The 16980-nt window shown below is 36.7% G+C and overlaps 1 protein-coding gene across 2 annotated transcripts in view; it reads right to left on the reverse strand.

Moving 5' to 3' along the window:
- The window catches only part of arid3c (AT rich interactive domain 3C (BRIGHT-like)), a 78956-nt gene that overhangs the window by 22776 nt on the left and 39200 nt on the right, over window positions 1-16980 (reverse strand). For both annotated transcript variants that reach the window (XM_084413907.1, XM_084413906.1), the window contains one exon: window positions 3820-3892. In XM_084413907.1, the coding sequence (XP_084270033.1) occupies window positions 3820-3892 (73 nt within the window). The remainder of the gene's footprint in view (window positions 1-3819; window positions 3893-16980) is intronic.

Genomic DNA, 16980 nt, shown 5'->3' on the forward strand with positions numbered 1-16980 from the left:
TTTACATGTTTTATCCAATCTGTATAAAAGTAAGTGAACCCTTGATGAGTGCATTAGGTGTTCTATACAGACCAATACAGATTTATACATCAAGCATAAGAACAGAGGCAGCAAAGGCAGATTTAATTACAGCATATTTGATCTAATGCCTTGAGCTGACGGGAAGAGCTTCACTTCGCTGCATTCAGGCATTTTTATGTGATGGCATCACTAGACTGGGTGACTCCTCGTTGACTGTCTCAGATGGATTAGCCCACGGCGCAATAACAACAGCATGAACCGTGATAAAACCTGGCCTGCATTCCTGTCATCACAAATTCAAACAGATGAGACAGAGTTAAATGACAACTCAGTCCTCTCTGTCATCTGTTGCCTCTCAGGAAAAATACATCAGATATCATGTGACCTGTAACTGCATTAAACCAAACCACCAAGTTCTGCTAAAACAAGAAAATCTGTTGCAAAGATAGTTTGACTAGTCAAAAATGGCCACACAAAAAACTGGTATGGAAACTGTGACTAGTATGGAAAGCTTCAGAAAAGATTTACTGTGTATAATACTAACTAACCATTATTTTGATGATCGATTAATCTGACGATTTATATATATATATTTTTTTTACGATTAGTCGAATAATCTATTGATTATTTTTACGATTAATCAAATTATTTTCTGATCAGTCGATTAATCCTTTACTTCCCCTAACAATAAATAATAACTGTAACTTCTGCCATTAATATTTCAATGTTTTATTCAAACATTTTTTATATATAAAAAAAAAAACTAAGTGCAAAGAATTAAAAGGCATCTATCAGTAATACAAATGTCCGTGATGGCTGCATTCATAGTCGCTGTTTGGGATGAACAGCAAGGAGTGAGTCTTGAAATGTCTCGTTAATTCTGCAGATTAAAGTATCTGCTTGAATACATATCTGTATGAACGGACAGCTGAAGTCACAACCACATTCTGCGACAGTATCAAAAATGCCGATGTCCATAACATCTGGAGGTTTTATCAAAATTGACAGTGTGTTATTAAATAACAATCGAGTCCAATTGTTGAGGCTTGAGTTCATCCATCAGGTATCGAGTTCAGAGAATATATTACTATGACAGTCTTATTAAATCTTGACCTGTATATCATTAGAATAACTTGTAGCTCTATAGCTTCAATATTTGACCACTGTATATGATAAAAACAGTTAACAGTGACAGTAATTTCTGTCAGAAATACACATCAAACATGCAAAACCATACCAGTTATTGGCATTTCAAATGAAATAACGAGATGTTTTCAATCATGTCTGCTCCTTTTTATTTGGATTCTCATGTTTACTTAATATTTCTTTATACATAAATGTATTTATTTTCTTTATTTTAATTTTTCAGTAAATTATGATATCCGTCCGATCTGTCACTCACATTACGTGTCATAACTCCCACCATTCTATGACGAAAATCCGATAGCTCTGCATTCTGTCCTCGTAACTAAACTAACAGATAGAAACGTTTGTAAAGATGAAACATTAAGCTAATAAATAGACGATTAGAACAATTAAAGCAGAGGTTCAAAGCCTTTTATCAGCTGAAACCTTAAGACATTATTTACTTGTATGCCCTGATATTTTTAGTTATGCTAATCAATCAATAAATATAATGAATTTTAGACATGCATGTCTACAAATGTTACTATAGTTATACAAGTGAAGTGTCCATTTTTATATATATTTTATTTAAGCATGAAGTGAGCTCTGAATAAGCCAGCTGTCACAATGTTGTGAGCAATTCAGTAATAATATATTGTATTACTATTACTGAAAATCTGCAAGGATTTTATTGAGATCCTGCCAAGTACCTTTAGTGTAATGTGTAAGGAAGCCACAGTCACAACTGTTAGAAAAGCACATCATTGTTCACGGATTAAGAGAGCGTTTCTTGCTCAATTCTTCTTTCTCAGAAAACAATCTGCTGCATTTTCTGTTTGTCTTACAGACCACTGCGCCTGACAAGTTCATAATAAAACTTTTCAGTCAATCATACTCAAAGTACATTTCAAACAAAAGTGGTGTGATATTGGCTGTATTACAGCTATGGCTTTTAATGTACAATAAAACGTAAAAAGTAAACTTTTTAAAAGTAAAAAGTAGTGCTGGACAAAGATTAATCGCGATTAATCGCATCCAAAATAAAAGTTTGTGTTTGCATAATATATGTGTGTGTACTCTGTATAATTATTTTGTATATATATAAATACACACATATGCATGTATATATTTAAGATTTTTTATTTATTTATATATAAATTATTTATATTTATAGGCTATATAATATAAATTATGTATAAATATATATACAGTATATACATGCAAATATTTCTTAAATAAATACATGCATATGTGTGTATTTATATGCAAACACAAACTTTTATTTTGGATGCGATTAATCGCGATTAATCTTTGCCCAGCACTAGATTTAAATGACAACTAAAAGGAGGAAAATCCTCTGAAGAACAGAATTATATATTACATATTCTATTCTATTTGGAAGCTGATGTATTACTTTGTTTACATACACTACCATTCAAAATTTTTGGGGCAGTTACGATTTTTTACCGTTTTTGAAAGAAACCTCTTATGCTCTCCAGGCTGCATTTATTTGATCAAAAATACAGTAAAAACAGTCATATTCTGAAATATTACAATTTTTTTCTAATTTAGCATATATTCTATATTTATTATTATATTTTATTTTATTTAGAAATATATCATCTTTATATTCGATTGTATTATGAAAATAATCAAATACATTGTTTGCTCACATAGATACTACAAAAGTGTAACAAGTTTACGGAAACAAAATCAACTCGGACGTAAACCAAAATTACAGTGAAAATACACTATACTACCAAAACAGAGGTTTTGTAACATATTACAACAAAAACAGTCCTGTGTACTTAAAAATAGCTCTGTCCCGTCTTGGAAAGTCTTTAAAGGCTGCAAACTTCCTCATATTATGCAAGGCCATTAATGTTCCTCTATTTCCTCTATAAAATATCGGACACTGATGTCGGCTAAAGCACCTCGGTGGGAAAAACCTATCCGATGATGTACCTCCCTCCTCAATAAAGCAAAAAAAATATAAAAAATCATTATGCTATGGCGGCTAACATAATACCAGGATGCTGCCTTCCCCACAGTGGCAAGGTCATCCCCTCAGGGATGGTTTCACATAATCTGAGAGTAATTATAAAACAAACAGCAGAAGCCGTTGTTTCAGATAGCATCAGGGGCAGAAACACGCCGCAGTGGCAGAACACTTCAGAGAAATGGACGGTTCAAGCAGGAAACCTGAAAAAGCCTATCACAATAGTATCTACACATTCTCAGCCTTTACCAAAACAATAAACCCTGCATTTCTATTGTTGGCAAGACTGCAGATGGGTGCTTAGACATTTATGATGCTTTGTTTCCAAACACAGGTGGCACACAATTATATCAAACCTACTTATTCCAATTGCTCTTATGAAATGAGATCCTCTTTATATTAATTCTTAAAAAAAAAAAAACACTGAAAACCTTTTATTTATTTTTAAAAACATTTTTTAAAAAGCTTGTTTTGTTAATTGCTTTGCTATGACGATCGGTGAACACAATTTTACGATATGGAATATGGCTAAAATATCACCAGCAAGTACTATAATTACCATAATTATGTGAGCCTTATCATCTAAAGGCAACATGTGGTTTTGCAATGTGGGTGTGAAGGGGTGTGTGCTTCTGCCATTCGTGATCTGAATAGCTGTACATAACAAGACTCACCTCTTTTTTGCATGAAACTGAAGAGATCGTCAAGAAACTCCTTCCTTTTTTCATCATCGTCCAGTTCGTATAGCTGTGAAATGAAAAAGAAGATGCTTTTTTAGTATTGTGAGGATTTTGCTTTGAGTTATTACAGTTATGAAGTCATAAAATGTGAAGCATATGCAAGACACCCCCATCTATCGTTAAATGCATTATATTAAGGCTGGATGCTAATACATCCACACCAGTGGGAAACCACATGCATTTTAAGGGCGCTTTTCAATTTATTGGCATATCCATTATGTTTTCTCATCCTGTCCCCGCTCTCTGAATGGACATGCTCAAAAGAGCCTTTTAAAAGCCATCTCGTGAAGGAGAAGACTGCAACCTGATGGAAATATGTTCCTCAACCTTCACTTTCAATAAGTCTTAGGCCACGTTAACAGGCGGGCAGGTCGATACAGGAAGACAGAGGGATGACCTTTGGAAACAGCGGGGCACATGGAACAAGGCCCCGGAGATAATAACCGATCATTTAGGAGTGTATTAGCTGTCACCAATATTAAAGGACCAATGCAATCAATGCCTCGGAAAAAGGTACAGTGGGTTTAAAGTGTGAATACGACACAACAGGCTTTTACCCATATGTGACATTTCCAAGCTTGCAGCACGAATAAAACATGTTCTGTTCGAAATACGACGAGCAAACAAAGAAAATCGTATGAAAGCAGCTCTAAAATGCAGTAAAGCCTGTCAAGTTACTTGCAACTGACATGTCAAAATCTATGCGCTTCATAATTTCAAGATGTATGGCAATAAAGATGACATTTGAATCAGTCTGTTCATTTAAACAAATCTACCCTTGCTAAGTAAGTGGTTGTCCATATGTGTGGGTTTAATCTGTTTGTGCAGATCAACTGTGTGGCAAGTTATTGAGCGACATAACGTAAACCCTAACGAAACAGGCACAGAACGTGTAACATGAGAATTCGGCTTCTCTTAAAGTATGCAGATTTAAACGCAGATGTTGCGCAAGTAAGACAAGAAAACATTCTGGGATAAATCAGGGAAAATATACATTCCAAAACCCAAATTGGTTTGAAATATTTTATCAAAACTAAAGAAACATTTTAAAATAGCATTTCTCATTTTTAAACAATACCAGGTGAATTTTTCCACATCTTAAATACATTGCTCACTTTTATCATTTATTGTCAATGGCACCACTCTGCCATATAACAGTAAATTAGAGATTCATTAAGATCGAGGTGATGTAATTGTGACACTGTCACTTTCAGAGGTCATCACTAAGCTAGGGTGACCAGTAAAGGGGTAATTAATGACATCTACAACGTTGCATTAAATATTAACAGATGGAAAATACATTAGAGCACCGCTTCACCTCTGAGTGGTCCATTACGGTCATATTAGGTCTATTCCCAGCATCATGACTGCAGGAATGCAGAGCACTGATGCATGTAGTCTCACAAGACTCACGTAAATCTAAATCTTATATGAATTTGAAATCACTGATTATATGGCGTAATCTATTTTTTGTTAAATTGCATACAGTGTTGTCCAAAAGCATGTCACTGCACTGCCGAGCTGAGATTCAAAATCGAATTTATACCCGAAAAGGGACAGAAAGATTTAGAATTTAGTTTATAACGTAAATTATAAAATGAATCAGAAATATTAAAGATTCTCCACTATGTCTAGGTCACTATTTAAATAACAGATATTCTCAAACCATGCTGGAGAATATGATAAACAGGTTTTAAACAAACATGTGGAGTTCAGCTGCTTGAGCGCAAAGGGACAATGGGAGACAATCCAAATAATTCACTTTCCAATTGCATTTATTGTGCTAATGACATAATGTGTGATACAAACTGTGTATTAAATTATAAAAATTATAAATATAACTAAATCACTAGTGTAAACAATTGTTCATTGATTTAAACCTCCCTCACTATCTGCACACAAGTCACATGTCTATGTCATTCATAAGCCATTCTGTCTTCCTTACTGATAAAATCAGTTGCTGAGCACATGCGTATGATCATTATAAAGCGTCTCCATGATTCCTTGTAGTTTCGAATGACACAAGCTGCTTATAGTGTCAATACCCCAAGGCTGCTGTTACACTCTGTGTTCACAACCTGACTCAACCTTCAGCAACTACTGGTTCAACATGTATGGACACAAAAATAAAATGGACGAATTACAAACAAAATATGCCAGTGACATACTTGCATGTTTTATAATCTAATTTATTTGCAGAACTCATCAAAAGCAGGAAACACAAAGTAAAATATGCTTTTAATCTTGATCTCAGTATATCACTCTTCTTTAAGTGTTAATGCTGAAAGAAGTATCTCGCCGGGATTTCAGTAGAGGGAGCTCTTGACAACACAATAAATTATCACACACAACTGAAATGGTCAGCTTCTACCAATACATTTTTACCAGGGCTTTCAGGACAAAACCAGACCTCTCCTGACTGACATTGAGGGGTCCAGCAAATCAGGGACACTGATTCCCAGATTGGGAGTCAGAAAAAACCCCCTACTTTTTTGTGTTGTACAATTAATGTCCAAGAGAGACATGTTTCACAATCCTCAAATCAGGTACGTGGGCTGGTGACAGGGTGACATTCTTTGTGACTGAACACACACACACACACACACCGCTCACTTTGACAAAAGCAATGAAGGGGGAGCTGGGATATGACTTTGAACCCAGTTAAAATGGAGCTTCAGGCAGTCTAGAGCTGTTACATGCCATACTAAAACCTGGAAGCTCAGCAGAGACCGACTGTTGACCTAAAAGTTTGGAAATGTTTTTACTTCTATACCTCGTGACCTCTGAGACACTGCAAATAATACACACTCGGTGTTATACCAATGGGCGTGCTCATTCAAAAGCTTGGCTAGCAGCACAGATGTAAGGGGAAAATAAAGGGGAAATTAAAATTAGTGCCTTTTTAAACATATTTTTATTATGATCTTTCCAAAGAGTAATTTATTAGACACTGTCACAAATACCCGATTCTGATTTGTCAATCATGGCATTCTGTTGTCAAACTTTTTTGTATTATGCCCCCCATTATCCACAAGTAAAATATTACGATTTCTACCTGATAAAATATTTTAAAACTTGGCATAACTATAAAAATGTATATTCATAAAATCTATAAAATGGCTAAATAGTAACAAGATTTCACTAATTTATATGACTTTGCCAGTTATAGAAATTACACTTTTAAAACAATTCTTGTTGAGGGGGTGAATAACAATAAGAACTATCTTGATTTGCAGTTGTTGCAGCTTATTTTAACACTTGCTTCCTCTTTATTTTGAATCATTTTGAGTCATCTTGTGGCCCCTGGCTGAGAACCAGTACGCTGGCAAAATACTTCCTAGACTGGGCTAGTTTCATGGCTCTCAAAGCACTCTGCAGTCTCTTTATTCTCACTAAAATACTAATTAAAATCAATATTTCATGTCCATTTATCCCTAATGTAAGGTTAAAACAAGAGTAAAAGTACAGAATTTGTTTCTTCAGAATATATGAGTGCTGTTTATATATATATTTATTACAGACCACTGTCCGTAACTGGAGATTAAGAACAAAAAGTTAGAGGAATATATAATTTTGTAGGTAACAATCACCATCTGTGCTAACAACAAACCACTAATTAACAAGCATCAATACTGGGGAAAAAATCCCATGACAACAGAATCGATCACAAGAAGCTCCCTCGTTGTGTGTGGCACTGATAGTGTGTGTGTGTGAACACGTGTGTGTGTGTGCACTGGGTGCCGGAGCTCCTGGGAAACTGCTGGGCTTAATGTGGCTCTGTGTGTTTGAATGTGAGTGTGTGAGAAGCACAGGCAAGGGAGCAGGAGTTAATTAGAGAACAACAGGACTGGTCACGCTGGCACTGGTCCAAACTGGCCGACTGCCAGTGCTGCTTTCATTCCATTACACACACACACACACACACACACACACACACACACGCACACACACACACACACACACACACACACACACACACACACACACACACACACACACACACACACACGCTCAGCTGACATAATGAGATGTGTAAGCTAATATGAAGAGCTGATCTTTGTCTTTCCTTGATGGAGTTCCTCCTAATGGCATTTGATCGGGTACTTGAGCTGACGGACTGGATTAAGTGGCAGTGAGTTGAGCATGTACTGGCAGAGCTAAGTGTTATTTTACAGGCCCAGTGCAGGATGCCTCTTTAACTCCCATGTGGGAGGTGTGAGAAAGGCCCATCTGTGATGAGCATGGACCTTTGCCCAGACTAAATCAGATTGTCATGGTGTAATTGTGTACGAAACTGATTTCAAAAAGCTGTGTCGCACTTGAAATTAAAATGGATATTGTCATCACATATTGTATCTATTAAATGTTCTACAAGGTTGTATTACAGGCTAAAATAAACCACTAAATTGAGTATCATGACAATATTTCAGCAAATTTTCAAAAGTGTAGCTTTTCAAGTAACAAGCTTCATTTTCAATGAATGCAAGAGCGAAATCACTTTTTTTGTCACACTGTATGGAACAGTGGTTATTTTTTGGGCCGCCTATTAACTATCCAAGTCACTTACTGCACCCCATCGAATAAAATGAATATCAAATAAACCTTACCTGAACATTATTGTGAATTATTATTCTATTATAATAAATATAATAAAATATTATTCAAATATTAAAACATTTAATAATTATACTAAAAATTATAGGTAATAATTACAATAACAACAACAATAAATATTATTATTATGGTGTCATTAAAAAGCATGTCATTGAATGCCAAAGAACATAATTCATTTTGATAGTGTTCATGTTATTTTACATATACAAAGTGTTAAAATATTTACAACAATGACAGTCATTTTATTATAAATGATGCTGTTAATCACTATGTTTTTAAAGGGCACCTATTATGCCCCTTTTCACAAGATGTAAAATAAGTATCTGATGTCTCCAGAGTGTGTATGTGAAGTTTTAGCTCAAAATACCCAACGGATAATTTTTTACAGCATGTTTCAATTGTCATTTTTTAGGGCTCAGAAAAACGCACCGTTTTAGTGTGTATCCCTTTAAATGCAAATGAACTGCTGCTGCCGGCCCAGGGGGCGGAGCCTCACGAGCTCGCGCTAAGAGCCAGGACAATCTCATCTGATAATATCAAAACAGAAACTCTCAGTAGCAGGGTTCATTTCGACTCGGAGTCGGACAATAATGTCCACAGAGCCAGAGAATATATGCTGTATGGAGATAGAACAGGAATAGTTTAGTTTAATTACGGTTATTTGTCATCTGCTTTTATCCACTATTAATACAAGCCTGCTGTAGCGGACCCCGTCCGAATGATGACCAAAATATACTGATGAGTTCAATTAAGTTTATTGTACCTCACACAAAAGATGAAGCCTTAGTTTTACTCCAGAAAATCACTGTAAGAAACACAGTATATAAGTGTGCATTAAAGTCTTATCCATAAACTCTCTCTCTCCCTTTCATTATCATTGAACATACACAGCGAAATACACAAAACACTCGTTAGAACTAACAGTAAACAAATATATACACACCTTTTCAGTGGGTGCTTAATCAAACTGTATATCCACGACTGGATGAGCTGTCATAAAGTGTGCGCTCTCACTTTCATTTTTGCCGTGATCAGTAACGTTAGGCCTGTCGCTCTGGAGACCGTAAGCTGGATCACGAACAGTACAGATCCATCCTCGAGTAACAACGAGAGTAAATGAAGACTAAGTTCATTCTTACATTCAACAACAGCACACCTCAATCGCTTAGGAGACATTCTTGTCTACAGTTGCTCCAGCGTGGAAACAATGGCGAACTGTGTCCAGCTCACTCAGGGCGGGTCTATGCTCAAACTGCAGTGTCAATCAACAGTCGTGGGAGGGGCCTGTGCAAAGTGACGTCACATTGCCCCGAATCTGAGAACAGCTCGTTCTGAGACAGTGCTTATGATTTATGGGGATTTAAAAAAAAGCACTTGGTGGATTTTTATCATTATAGGGTGGTTGTGTACACACACTGCCAACACACATTTATGTTCAAACACCATGTAAAAGTGAATTTTGCATAATAGGTGCCCTTTAAGTTCTTAAAGGAGTAGTTCACTTTAAAATGAAAATTAGCCCATGATTTACTCACCCTTAAGCCATCCTAGGTGTATATGACTTTCTTCTCTCAGACGAATACAATCGGAGTTATTGCTTCTGAGTTTTATAACGGCAGTGCATTGCAACCATCAGATTGAAGCTCAAAAAAGTGTATCCATCCATTATATAAGAACTCCACACGACTCCGGGGGGTTAATAAAGGCCTTCTGAAGCAAAGCAATGAGTTTGTGTAAGAAAAATATTCACGCTCAAAGTAAAATTCTAGCTTCCGGCCAAACGCAGTCTACTTGCGTATAAACCGCAACTTACGACGTCGGAAGTAGCGTAGTGCGTCATGGCGTAGTGTAAATATCAGCAGTACGTCGCAGTACTCGCATAAGTTGTGCTTTACACTTAAGTCGAATCCGTATGTTCGTTTGGCCAGAAGCTAGTTATTTTACTTTAACTTTTATTAAAAAGTTAAGTTTTATTAAATGTTACAAAAGCTGTATTTTGTAAAATTGTACTTTGTAACGTTTTAAATATGAATATTTTTCTTACACAAACTCATAGCTTTGCTTCAGAAGGCCTTTATTAACCCCCCGGAGTCGTGTGGAGTTCTTATATAATGGATGGATGCACTTTTTTGAGCTTCAATCTGATGGTTGCAAAGCACTGCCATTATAAAGCTCAGTATGTTTATTAATATAACTCCGATTGTATTCGTCCGAAAGAAGAAAGTCATATACACCTAGGATGGCTTGAGGGGGAGTAAATCATGGGCTAATTTTCATTTTAAAGTGAACTATTCCTTTAAGCCTTATTTGGACGGGACTAGTTACAATTCTTATCACTCGACGTCTGTGATTTCATGTACCGATTCGGGACTAACACCCCCGTGTTTATTACAGAGGCCAAGTGTGTGTTTTATAGATGTGGGCGTTACAGAAGGTCATGTGCTGTTCTTGCGTGCATCATGTTTGAAGTATGTGTCTTTTAATTTATTATTTGTTAATATAATTTTAATTTATTATAAAAATCCTATTTATAGCAGCGGGTGAGCAGTATATTACTCTTACCTGACACTGATCTTAAAATGGACAGTCTTCGCAGTTTCCGCGATTTGGCTCTATTTATTGATCGTATGTTATTTTTTCTTCGGATACCATCCATACTGAATCGAAATGAAAGCATGCAAAAGACTGGTGCGTAAATGGTAGCTCAGGTAGGTCAAAAAACACATTAGGAGTAGCATTTATCGTTCTCTCTCTCTATCTATCTGTCTAATTTTAAAATAATCTATAGTTACCTATTTATTCAGTTTCTTCTGTTTACATTTTCACATGTTCGGATTGGTCAGTAGCCATCATATAATGCAATCCTGGCTCAGAAATCAACCATCACTTCTGCTTTCATCAAGAGAACGTGGGGATGGTCCATTAACTGTCTTTCACCATTTTGTTTTACGGTGTGATTTGTGGACTAACGCTTTGTCCATGAGATTGCAAAAGACGTCTGAAGCTACTCTGACTAACCTCAAATTCCACAGAGATTATCAGATGTAAAAATGCATCTGAATAAGACCCTTTTTCAGTCTTTGCATCTGTTATTTCCTCACATCTGCTTCTGATAATTTTACCTTTCACATTAATGAAATTCACTGTGCTAGTACCACAGATTGACCTCATGTAGGGATAAGAGAAAAAAAGAAAAAAGAAAGAGAACGTCGGCTGTCTGACAGAATTTAAGACACTTTAATGGCAAATCCCCATAGTGCAATTAAGGGATTAGGCTTAAAACTGCTCTGCACTCACATTTCACTCTTTAATTACAAGTGAAAAACACAGCAAATCTTCATAGTCACTCAAGCAGAGCCCCATGAATTATACATACTCTGACCAGGACATTTTCTGTATGCGTGTTTTCCATCAATAATTTAAATGTAAAAGCATGTAGCCATCTTTCAAAGGTTTGTATTTTCTTATGGCAGTACGCTGGTCCCGGATTACAGACAGTGGCTTCATTTCTATTTTCAAACCTGACCTCTGAGTGGATGTATAGAGAACGTAACGGCCTGAACTGGCAGGCGCTACATAATGGATTTATCAGCTTACACATACAGTATCATACAGGGGTGATTGTTGCCTTTTTCTTAAAACTATTAAAAGTGAAAGAGTCATAAACACTATAGTGATGACTGAGGAGCAACTGATAAAGCTTTATTATACAGAATAAAATCTGAATGTACCCAAACTGTACATTGCATTCTTGATTACTGATTAACTATATAAAGCAATAAAAAATGCTTTTGAAATTGTGGGAACTTCACAATCAAAGATTTACAGGTCTTTTGTGGCGCTTCTCTCTGTCTGATGTTGCGAATAAGTTTCGATATGCTGTTGCGGGTGTGGAATATCTATACTAGTCTCAGCTGCAGACGGTCCGTTCAATGAGTATCTAATGAATATCACACACAAAACTTGAAAGCTTGCATGATCTGGCAAACTCTAATCTGATTGACTGTCTTTATGCACACAGATATTTTATCAGTCCTTCTGGAAACCAAGACGCATTTACAAGGTACTGGACTAATAAAATAACAGCTTCAGAGGAAGAACTAATCACTGGATTTGCCAAAGTTTATCAGATAAGAGACATCTAGAAATTCTGATGACACATCAAGTTTACACAACCAAGGTTATAGTTTTTTTTTTTTTTTTACAGTACAGTAAAATGATCTATCTATCTATCTATCTATCTATCTATCTATCTATCTATCTATCTATCTATCTATCTATCTATCTATCTATCTATCTATCTATCTATCTATCTATCTATCTATCTATCTAAAGTATTTATCAACTTATAAGCTCTATCTGTCACTTGTGCATAGGCATGTGACGCTATCAGATTTTCTCATTACAAAAATTGCTAAAGCTTTTATCACAGCATACGTAGCCTGTTGTTTTTAAAAGGGTAACTGTGTTATTTATGCCTTTCTGTAAGTGCCACCATGCATCTCATCCACGCTGGGATTGTTTACATCTGAGTGCCATAGGCGTCGATTTCGGGGGGGACGGGGGGGACGCGTACCCACCAGATTTCGTCATGAGTCATTTTGTACCCACCACTTTTAACTTCCGTCCATATTAATTTGACTTTTGGTTCGATTTTTTTGACCGTTTTCAGTGGTTGTGAGGAGCAATATGAGAGAGAAATTTGGTAATCATTGTCTGACCCAACAAAAAAACATTATAATATTCATTTTATTTTATTTTCCGTGTCCGCATTTATGAGGGAAAAACAACGTGTCAGTTCTCGGTTACGGACGTGAGCGCTCTTGAAAGCGGCACTAAAAGACTGCTTTAAAACTTTCATAGAGACCTCAAACAGAACAGCTGCCTTTCTTTAAAGTGAATTTCGTTTTGTATTAATTATATCTTAATTTTAATCAATGTTTCATGAACCAATTGCCTGGATTTAATAAATAAGAAGTAAATATAGCAGATAATCACGACATTGGAGGCGCCGGCGAGTGAACTGGAGTTCGTCTCATAAATGAACCGAAACTCAGCGTATAATGCACATTCACATTCACAGCGTATTTAGACACATTTAGACGCAGTCATAATCATTACTTTTACCGGTTCTTTGTGGCAAGCTTTATGCGTGCAGTCGTGCGCTTGAGTGCGGCTATATTACGTAAGCTCATTATCCTGTAGGCTATATAAGTAATTAAATTAATATAAAGGGGCGATTTGTCCACGAATGACTTAAATGAACAACTAGCCTACTAGTCGACTAGGAAAATAACTTTTAGTCGGAAGCAGCCCTTATTACACATATTTTCGAACCAGGCAACAGGACATCTGGGTTGAGCGAGCGACCCTGCGGAATGAACGAGCGGAGCGGAATATTCAGAAATGCGCTCTCCACTCACGAGCTCTGATCGGAACAAACCCTAACCTCACTGTCTGCTGAACTTCACATCAAAATATAACCAGCTTTTTAAAATGGTTTTTAAAACTAAACACTATTTTAACGCAAATTATGAGCTTATTGGCGATTTTTTTATAATTATTGACAAAATTAGAATAGCCTATAGTTTTTTTTTTTTAAGTTTTGGGTGGGCCTGTTGAAAAGTGGGGCCGTGCCTGAGCTACAGGACATCGTCTTTCAAAACATAACCTGCGCGAAAGAGAAAAAAAAAATGAATGCGTCATTGTACCCAGCACTTCTGAAAATGCACTTCCGAATGCGTCTCTGTCCCCAGCACATTTCAAACCAAACTGACGCCCATGCTGAGTGCACATGCCTCTTTTACACAATGGTGTTAAAATGAACCAGTTATTGGAAACGAAGCATTCTAAAAACACATTCTTAAAACCTAAACTATTTGTGCAGTTTGACAGAGCAAACTTAACTTGCAAGTGTTACGATGCCTTAACCTGATATAGCTTTAACTCAATATCAGTAGTAGTAGTATCAGTACCTTAATTGCATCACGCCATTAACTGAATGTGTCTTTCAATTATTTGTACAGTAAAAACAAAATGAATTGTGATTGGTTGTTTTACATCTCGGTCAGATGTGTCTTAGGTCTTGGCGCGTTCAGCTGTATACGTATTCACGTTTCATCCAGACAGATCTGGCGTTTTGGGAGCCTGAAACCGCTATTTTTTTAGAGTGGATAAATCTAAAAACTACACCCTTGCATTTTCGTGTGTACAGCCAATGCGTATATTTTGTGAAACGACGATGTCATCACCCCACGTGTCGACCCTAGTCAGACACCGCTACGTCACGTATAGCAACAGCAACTGTGGACTTGTGCTGCAGAAGCTACCGAGCCTCTTTTATTTCTTTATTTATTATTTTCTTGAATGTATTTTTTTTCCCTTTATTTTACTTCATTTATTTATATTTTATTTCTTATGCTATGATGCTTGTCTGTTGTCTGATTAAGACATTTTTTATATTTTGTTCCAGGTCATTTATGGTTGTTTATATATTGTTCAATAAAGTAAAAGAAAAAAAGAAGAAGAGGCTACTGAGCTTATTGTATATAGCTTGCAAGGTTTATGGCAGAAAGGCAGTAGTCACTAGTGAAACATCAGTTCTTTTTTGCTCTTCACTTAGGGGTAAAACAAAGTTTGAAATACCTTTGCAATGATATACTGTTAGCGAATATCCCGATGCCGCCCACGCTGCTGAGAGTGACGTTTAGATAATATGTGCTGTGCGCTTTCCTCTCAATAGAAAAATAAAAAGAACGTGAACGTGTCACGTGACATCAAGTTTATTTATATAACACTTTATACAATAGATTTCTTGTCATGTCAGTGTCTCTTTCAGTTCAATTTCTACTCTAAAGCAGCTCTCCAGTGTGTTGATGTTTTTACTCGTGTCTGACCCCGACAGACAGAACAAAAGAAACGGACTTGAGAAGAAGGCGTAGCCTCTGGCCATGTTCACACAGCAACAGAATTTGGTTGTCAGTCCTGTATTTGGGTCCTTCATACGGTCACAGTTCAGTTATTTAAGGGAGTGACGACTGTATTCTATTACCGAACTCACACCAGTAAATTTTCAGGGCTCACAACCGCATTCTCAGAAAACTTGCGCTGTGTGAACTGAACCGGACTGGACAGCTAGTTGTCTGTCTGTCACGTCACACAGTGCGAGAGAGAGACTCTGCGCTGCACAAACATATGCACCGTGTGTCACAGGCTACGCTTTTCGCCCAGATATAAAAGCTGCTGTCGGTTAATGAAAATTTGAACTTGCGGCTCGATTGGACAGTTTTATGGATGCTGCCATCTTTGATATTACTGTAGCTATGGCTACTGGTAAGAGAATACGGGTTTGACTCCTGTTGAACGTTCATACAGACAGTATTCGAGACGTTACTATAATTTGCTGTGTGAACAGGACATTTCAAGACTCACACCTGTAAGTAAACGCGGTTGTCAATCCCAAAAACTGACAGCGTTCACGTAGCCTCAGGGTACACCTATCTATTATATAATCACCATGGATCAATGGTAGTTCGAAGGCGTTTACCAGCCAGACTGAACTTTTCCAGAAAGTTCACTTTGGCAAGATGTTTTGAACTCCTAAAATGAACTCCAACTTTGTTTGGCCTAATTTTGTTCGAAATGACGTCCCACCAATTCTTTGATTTTACTTGAAGTATATCGGGCTTTAGCTACGTTGAGAATACCTGTACCTATGACACCTCTACATTGTCTCTACATGTTGATGCTAATGAATCATGTGACCCTAACTCAGTGAACAACATAAGAAAAACCTCCAACATTGTGTTTATACTTTGTTGGTTATAATCAAAGGTTTCGCAAGCGTGCAGGACTCGCGCCGAACAAAAACTCAGGCAGTGTTGAATGGATTCTGTCTAACTTAAACACATCTGATTGGCCATTATGTTCACACGCTTAACATATATGTCTGTGATTGGTTACAAAGCTCAAAGCTGCAAAAACGTGTTGTAAATAGAAACCTTTGACGCTCTTCACGGAGTGCAAACATACCAGTACTGCAGAACGGCCTTTGACCGTTTATTTCAATGAAGGAAAAACTTTGCAAGTGTATAAAAGAGCTTTCCGTTTACACGCACATGTATGAAAGGGGTGTGTGAGCTGTGTCTGGAAAGGTTGAAGGTTAGAGTAGTCTACCAACCTCTCATTCAGACTCATTCATTATTTTTTTCTAGTGTCGCCTTCAGTTGTTGTACAATGACTCAGCCCTATTATTACCAGCTTTCCCTTCATCTTTGCTTCTTCAAAGCCACATGCCCTCTGGTCCTGTATAATACAGATTTAGTCACACACAAAATCATTTGGCCAAATCATCTTATTATTGCTGTCAATTTTTTATATCATGAGAGATATACTGCATGATGTTTCTTGTTGTAATTAGCAACAAAACAGACCTCTTTCACATGTCATTTCTCACCGCTCCCTCAGAATTAATTACGACCC

Source organism: Rutilus rutilus, assembly GCF_951802725.1.
Source record: "Rutilus rutilus genome assembly, chromosome: 7".
Lineage (NCBI taxonomy): Eukaryota > Metazoa > Chordata > Actinopteri > Cypriniformes > Leuciscidae > Rutilus > Rutilus rutilus.